General features: G+C 36.4%; 1 protein-coding gene across 1 annotated transcript in view; it reads left to right on the top strand.

Moving 5' to 3' along the window:
* Positions 1-680: 680 nt before the first annotated feature.
* The window catches only part of PRKAA1 (protein kinase AMP-activated catalytic subunit alpha 1), a gene marked incomplete at its 5' end in the record, with an annotated part of 15655 nt that continues 8469 nt past the window's right edge, over positions 681-7866 (top strand). The window contains 4 exons of the mRNA XM_021709750.1: positions 681-829; positions 2547-2640; positions 2970-3014; positions 5782-5926. Of these exons, the coding sequence (XP_021565425.1) occupies positions 681-829; positions 2547-2640; positions 2970-3014; positions 5782-5926 (433 nt within the window). The remainder of the gene's footprint in view (positions 830-2546; positions 2641-2969; positions 3015-5781; positions 5927-7866) is intronic.

Genomic DNA, 7866 nt, shown 5'->3' on the forward strand with positions numbered 1-7866 from the left:
TTTTTTATTTGTTGTAAAGATGTGGTCTCACCAAGTTGCCCAGGTGGGTCTCGAACCCACGGGCTCAGGCAATTCACTCACCTCGGCCTCCCAAGGCGTGGGATTACAGGCTGAGCCACCGAGCCCGGCCTTTTTTCTTATTTTTAATGTCATTTTACACAGTAGAAACCATATGTCAATGACCAAAATTTAAAAGGTACAAGGGGTTATGGAGAGGAGAAATGTATTTATGGCATGAGGTCGTCTTTTGGGATCATGGAATTGTTCTGTATCTGATAATATAATTGAAGTTATACCAATTTTTACAGATGTTAAAATCCATAGAACTGTATACTAAAAAAAAGTCAATTTATATGTATGATAGCTTAAAAAGAGACAAATCAATAAAAAAATTTAAAGGTACAAAATGATATACAGCATAAAGGAATTCTCTTTTCTTTCACTCTTTTGTAAGTCTTCCAGCTTTCCTTTCTGGAAGAAACCACTAGTGCCAGGTTCTTATATATGCTCCTACTTAATCAGTCTTAAACATCTGAACATTTGAGGGTAAATCAGACTCAGAAGAAAGAGGAACTTAAATTTGCTCAAAGATTTTTCTGAGAATGCTAAATGACTACTCTTAGAATACATTTAAATATATTACTAATCAAGCTTGGTATTAATTGATTAACATTATTTCTCCTACAGTTGGCAAACATGAATTGACTGGGCATAAAGTTGCTGTGAAGATACTTAATCGACAGAAGATTCGAAGCCTTGATGTGGTAGGAAAAATCCGCAGAGAAATTCAGAACCTCAAGCTTTTCAGGCATCCTCACATAATTAAACTGTAAGCTCTATTTATATTGAATATGGTCCAATCATCTTTGCATCATTTTTGTTAACCTACTTACTCTGACAAGTGAGAAAGATGACTGACACTTTTTGCTGAGGGTTTTGAAAAGTTTTTACCTATTCATGTGTTTATCTAACCCATTCATGGTCAGTTAAGCCTGTGTTCATGTTTTGCCCTTGTGCTTATCAGCTGTTACTTTCTCATTTTTTCCTGTCTGCTAGACAGATGCTCTTCTGATAGGTGAGGTTCAGTGCCCCATTGCTGTACAACTAGCAATAATTTGCTAGTATGACCATTCGTGTACCTAACGCTGAATTGTACCCCCATCTTTAAAATAAAATAAAATAAAAAATCTGCTAGTAAAAACTTTTGACATGCAAATTTCCTCATGATGTCAGCTAGCCTCACTATAGACAAGGCAGTAAAGGAGAGTTTTCCCCCATGCTTTTATATCTGGTCATACAAATAACAAAATTTCAGGACTCTGATTTAGTTTCAGAAGGGCAGCAGTAATATTTCTGTTGTTTTACAGTTGCCAGTTGTAGGATCTACAGGTAACCTATTTCTGCTTAGCTCCTGCTTTGTTATGTAGGCTATAAGTTAAAACTGCTTAGGCTTGTCTCATGAACTGGCTAACTCAAATTTGTTTTACTCTCTTCTCACTTGTTGAGGTGCCATGGTTTTAAATGCCATCCGTATGCTGGTGACCCCTAAATGTACACCTCTTTCTTTGAAATCTCTTTTATGAACTTTAGACTCGTGCCCACTAATGACTTCACATCTCGTTTTGGATGTCCACAAGGCATTTCAAACTCAACATGGTCCAAATTGAACTCTATTACTCTCTCAAACCTGCTCTTTCCACAGTTTTCACGATTTCAACTAATAGCTGCTTACCCAGGGCAAAAACATAGGAACCATCCTGGACATCCTTATTTTTCTCACTTTCTGCCATCCATTCATTTCTTCCTTCAATATCTGTCTAGGATATGACTGTTTGTCATTTCCTCTGTCACCATCAGTTGAGTTGCAACCACTTTCATCGCTCTCATGAACTCCTACAGTAACCTCCTGCTTCCACCTTTACTGTCCACAGTCAGTTCTTCACATTGCTGCCAGTTCTCCTTTTCGTATGCCAGATCACATGACTACTTAAGACCTTCAGTAGGTTTTTATCTTCCTTGGAGTAAAAGCCGAAGCTTCATCATGGCTTGTCAAGTTCTGCGTCCTCTGGCCTGCAGATAAACCTTTGGCTCCACATCCTGTTTCTCTCTCCTAGCTTATTCTGCTCTAGCCTTCTTACCACTCCTTGAACATGCCAAGCAGACTTCTGCCTGGGACCTTTGCGCTTGCTGTGTCCTCTGCCTGGTTCACCTTCCTCCTAGATATTGGCATAATTTTCTCCCATTCTTCCTTTAGGCTCTGCTCAAATGTGACTTTATCAGAGGTCTCTCTTGAGTACTCTTCAGGAAAAGATTCCCCTTTGTTTTATTTGTCTTCATAGCATGTTCCACCACCTGAGATATTGTTTATTTATTCAGGGTTTGTTTCCTAGCTCCTGGAACATGAATTCCACAAGAGCAGAGAATTTTTGTTCCTGCAGTTTTCCCAGCTCCTAGCACAGTACCTGGTATATTATAGGTGCTTAGTATTTATCGAATGAATGAATATACATGTTTTAATATTGGTAGACAATGTTTTCTCTCACCAGGTACCAGGTCATCAGTACACCATCTGATATTTTCATGGTGATGGAATATGTCTCAGGAGGAGAGCTATTTGATTATATCTGTAAAAATGGAAGGGTAAGCTGTTCTGATTTAATCCTGTATATATTTCACAACTCCCCTCATCCCTTTCTAGCATCAAAATGTCAGAAAGCAATTTTGAGAGGTCTATTTAATAATCAGTTCCCTTAGTCATATACTTATTTAGAATCATACACTACTTAGAGCTAGAAACAATCTTAAAGATGATCTCTTTAGCCTGCTTATACAGATGTGGTACACAAATACTTTTAATATGTATCTTAAAGTATATCATTAATCCTAACAAAATATATTCTTACTTAACAATCTAGGCCTTGCTAGTCCACCCTAGCCACATTTAAATTGCATTCATTTTTTGGTTTCAGAAATCTGATGTACCTGGAGTAGTAAGAACAGGCTCCATGAAGGAGGTAGGAATTAGATGTAAAGAATTTAGAACTGGAAGGAACTTTAGAAGACATTTCGAACAATACCTTAAGTTAGAGATGCAAAAACTGAACACTGCCCCCTGCTTATACTTTTTCTCATACCCAAGTTGTACGGTATGCAGAAGCCCTTTTCTGGCAGAGCTGTATCTATAGCAGTGAGAGTACATTTGTTTCTTACCTCAATCTTAAGTTATTTACATCATTAATTCATTCATTTGTTCTGTATAGCATATTTGTTTAATTTCATTAAAATCAAACTTATTAACCAAGTTAATTTTGATTTTACTATTTCTTAACATTTCTCTTTTAGGTGTCTCCCTTCTCTACTTCCGTTTCTCCTCATCCCCCTAAAAAAAGTTCTGCCTGGAAAAATAGAATCAGGCCCAAATTGAATTTACATCTTTTTTTCCCTCTCTTTTCTCTTTTGTTTTTCATTTCTTGGTCATTTTGTTTTACCTCATGGATATTTCTTTTACCTGTTAAATATTAAAATATCAGCTACCATATTTTTTATTTCATAGATCTTTCTTGTTTTCTGAAATTTTATTTTCTTTAAATAGTCCGCTATTTTTTGCTCCACAGATAGAATAATCCAGTTTGTCTGAGGATGACAGTTTTTAAAAAAGTTTTCTTCTTCTCCTTATTGTTTCTGTACCTTCTGTGCTCTTTGCTTCCCATTTTTTTTTTTTTTTCTGTTAATTTTATTCATCTTTATCTTTCGTGCATGGCCGTTCCTCAGATATCTGGTGATTCTTGGTTGTCCACTTAGTACATAAGAGTAAGGTACTAAATGCCAAGCTCATGTGGGTGGAACTTACTGATTGGTGGGATTTCCCAAAGGTTGAATAGGTAAGAATTTCCTGTTTTATGAGATATACCAAATGTCAAAATAACAAATGTTTTCTTAGGTCAAATATTTGTTCCGGGAGAAACTTTCCCCATTAGCTTATCTGTCAGTGCTTTAGGTGCTGAGTAGGAAAAAGGGCTACAAGTCTCATTAGTTAGTATGTTGACTTTCACTTATTCCACATGTTTTCCTCACTTTGCTCTGCCTGGGTGGCTTTGAGAACAGAGCTGGTTCAGCCTTTGCTAGAGTAGAGTAAATCATGGGTCTCATTCCACAGTAGGGGTGAGTTTAAAAGGTTCTGACTTCAACCAGTTATCCTGTTTTCAGCCCTCTTCTTACTTCTACCTTCAGCAGTTCCCTATGTTTTCAATTTTGAAGCCTTTCCAGGGTTTGTTGTGCAGATGAGTTTATTTCTTATTGGTTTCCATGCCTGTATGCTTAGGTTTCAGCTTTCTTTTGTTCATTTAGTCTTTATCACTGTTTATCCATTGTCTGGATTAGTGATTCTTCTTGATTACTGTTATGTCGTCTCTTGCTTTTTTTGTCTTTATATGTCTCTTTTATTGTTTATGTCATTTTTGTGATGTTTCAAGAATTGGAGACAAAGATTTAATGTCATATTTAATTGGAAATATACTTTGACTTTTCTAATCTTGCTTTATAGGCATCCCTTCTTCACCCCTTGTATTTGTTATGAGTATAGTATGATTTTCATTTTTGTAACCTATCTGGTTATTTTACCTCTTATGTTTTATTTAATCCAATTAAATTTTCTCCTACTCTTTCAAATTTTAACAGTTTTTTTCCCTGCCATGGACCTTCCTACATTTCTTCTAGAAGTAAAAGTATTAGATTGCTAAAGGATTAGTATTTTTTCTAAAGGAAAGATACCTACTAGTACCTTTAATTTTACTTTCAGAAGAAATGACTAGTTTGTGTTTTCTTCCAGATTTAAGTTGTGAAAGTCTGGTTTTAGAATGCTAATTCATAATCTGTGTTAGAGAGTTACATATTAGAATCCTTTGACTATAAGATTAATAGCTTATTTATTAAATATGATTTCTGGGGAGCAGGCATGTTTAAGTAATGGTTATCACTTTAAAAATTATCATAAAATAAGAATATGGATACATAGGAAAGTTTTTAAGGAATATTTTTAAAAATGTAGTTGCAGCATAAGCTATAATTTCTTTTCATTATGCACACTAAAGATACATTGTTTTATATTTTATTAAATGTAATAAGTTTTTTCTTGTTAAAATTAAAACACCTTTTATTTCAGGACACATAATAATATGATTGCTTGCTAGTTCATGAACAGTGCTTAAATGTTACATCCCCATAGTGTAAAATAGTATCCCTCACCCCAGCATTACTCTCTGTATTCATATTTTGCTTTATTTTTCTTCAAAGCACTGTCACTCCTTAATGTTATATTTATTTGTCTATTTTAGCCAACCAGATGAGGGCCTTTGTTTTATTCACTGCTATGTAATGAATGTTTAAAACAGTGTATAGCACATTGAAAATATTCAGTAAACACTTGTTAAAGGAATGAAAGATGAAGCATTTCCAATATATAGGAGAAAGTATGCCAAGTGTCAAGTAGATGTTGAAACGATTTGAAATAACTTATGAAATATAGAGAAAGGCAAACTATTACAATGTAGTCATATGCAAATGATAATATTAGAAAGTTGAGTTACTGATTTGGGTTCCAGGATCCTCTTAGCCTTGTTTGTTTTGTGCTGCACGTATTTCCCCCCATGTCAAAAGTATCTCACGAGAGAAGTTCAGTTGGAAGGTTTCATGCATTTTGACAGTTTTATAGGTTCAAGAATTATAGGTAGGATAATTTATTTTGAAAGACACACCTTTAAGATGCCTCTCTACTTTTCTTAGCTGGATGAAAAAGAAAGTCGACGTCTGTTCCAACAAATCCTTTCTGGTGTGGATTATTGTCACAGGCATATGGTGGTCCATAGAGATTTGAAACCTGAAAATGTCCTGCTTGATGCACACATGAATGCAAAGATAGCGGATTTTGGTAAGGATAATTTTATAGTTTCTCATATTTATTGTGCTCATAATGCTGAGTAAACATAAGTAACATTCTTTGGATGACTATGAAAGATTATATATAGTATATACACTGACCATTTAAAAGTATCCTCACCTTTCTGTTTGTGAACATACAAAAAGGAGAAAAGCTAAGAAAGTTTCTTTTCTTAGATTTAAATGTCAAGTTTTATATTTTATTTATTTAATTTTTGAGTTGGAGTCTCACTCTGTCACACAGACTGGAGTGCAGTGGCCACTCCTGGCCACCGCAGCCTCGACCTGCTGGGCTCCGGCGATCCTTCCGCCTCAGCCTTCCAAGTAGCCGGAATTACAGGCGTGCGCTACCACGCCTGGCTAATTTTTTGATTTATTGTAGAGATGAGGTCTCGCCTGCCCAGGCGGGTCTCGAACCCGCGGGCTTAGGCAATCCACTCACCTCAGCCTCCCAAAGGCGCGGGATTACAGGCTGAGCCACCGAGCCCAGTTTAAAATTACGTTTTAAACAATTTAAATTTTAAGAGAGATCATTTGAAGGGAGACTATTCTTTGTGAAGGAGCAGGTGGCAGTGTTATTTTCAGTATGTTCTTTTGGTCAAGTATAGAGAAGAAGGAAAGTAAATGGGATGGAATTGTTCAAAACTTTGAAAGCCAGAAGGTAAACTATATGAATTATATTATTTTAAATGATTTTTTTAAATTCTTAATTTTTTAATTTTAAAAATTCTTAAAAAATATTTTGAGATTATAACTTCAGCTTGAGGAACATTATTTTGATTGTTAAAAATGAATTTATTTCTTCTTCATTTTCTATGTAAATTGACATTTACGTTATTAAATCAAGTAAGATAAAATGAATATGTGTAAGTTTTTCTTTTGGTTGGTTTTAATTCAAACCAGAGGACATTCATGTAAATACTTTCCCTGGCTTGTGGGAAAACAAAAATTTATATATATATGTAAAATCTATAGAGATTTGCTGAACAGTCCCAACTAAACCTTAGCTGTCTTTTTTTTTTTTGCTAACTGGCTAAATTACATGAATTCCTTAGTCCTCAGTTGCTATGATGATGATGATTTTGAGTTGAGGTCTTACTCTGTCACCCAGACTGGAGTACAGTGGTACGGTCATGGTCCACCAAACCTCAGCCTCTTGAGGCCTAGGTGATCCTTCTGCCTCATCCTCCCAGGTAGCTGGGACTACAGGCGCATGCGACCATGCCTGGCTAGTATTATTTTTATTTTTGTAGAGATGAGGTCTTGCTGTGTTGCCTAGGCTGGTCTTGAACTCCTGGGCTCAAGCAATCCTTCTGCCTTGACCTCCCAAAGTGCTGGGATTAGAGGCGTGAGCCACTGGGCTCGGCCTGTGATTATTTTATTTATTTATTTATTTATTTATTTATTTATTTATTCATTTATTCATTCATTCATGTATTTATTTGAGTGAGTTGGACTCTCACTCTGTCACCCAGACTGGAGTACAGTGGCCTCTCCAGGCCACTGCAGGCTTGACCTGCTGGGCTCCTGCGATCCTTCCTTCTCAGCCTTCCAAATAGCTGGAACTACAGGCATGCACTACCACACCCAGCTAATTTTTGATTTATTGTAGAGATGAGGTCTCGCCAAGTTGCCCAGGCGGGACTCGAACCCCAGGGCTCAGGCAATCCACTCACTTCAGCCTCCTAAGGCACGGGATTACAGGCTGAGCCACCGAGCCTGGCTTCTGTGATTATTTTTATAAAGTGCATTTCTGAGAGTGCAAAGGTTTCTTTTTGGAGTAAAACTATAAGAAAATTTTGATATTCAAAATTACTGTGTTTGTTTTTTTGTTTTTTTTTTTTGAGTTGGAGTCTCACTCTGTCGCCCAGACTAGAGTGCAGTGGCAGCTCCCGGCCACCGCAGCCTCAACCTGCTGGGCTCCAGCGATCC

Source organism: Carlito syrichta, unplaced genomic scaffold (genome assembly GCF_000164805.1).
Source record: "Carlito syrichta isolate Samal-C Ts95f unplaced genomic scaffold, Tarsius_syrichta-2.0.1 Scaffold279718, whole genome shotgun sequence".
Classification (NCBI taxonomy): domain Eukaryota; kingdom Metazoa; phylum Chordata; class Mammalia; order Primates; family Tarsiidae; genus Carlito; species Carlito syrichta.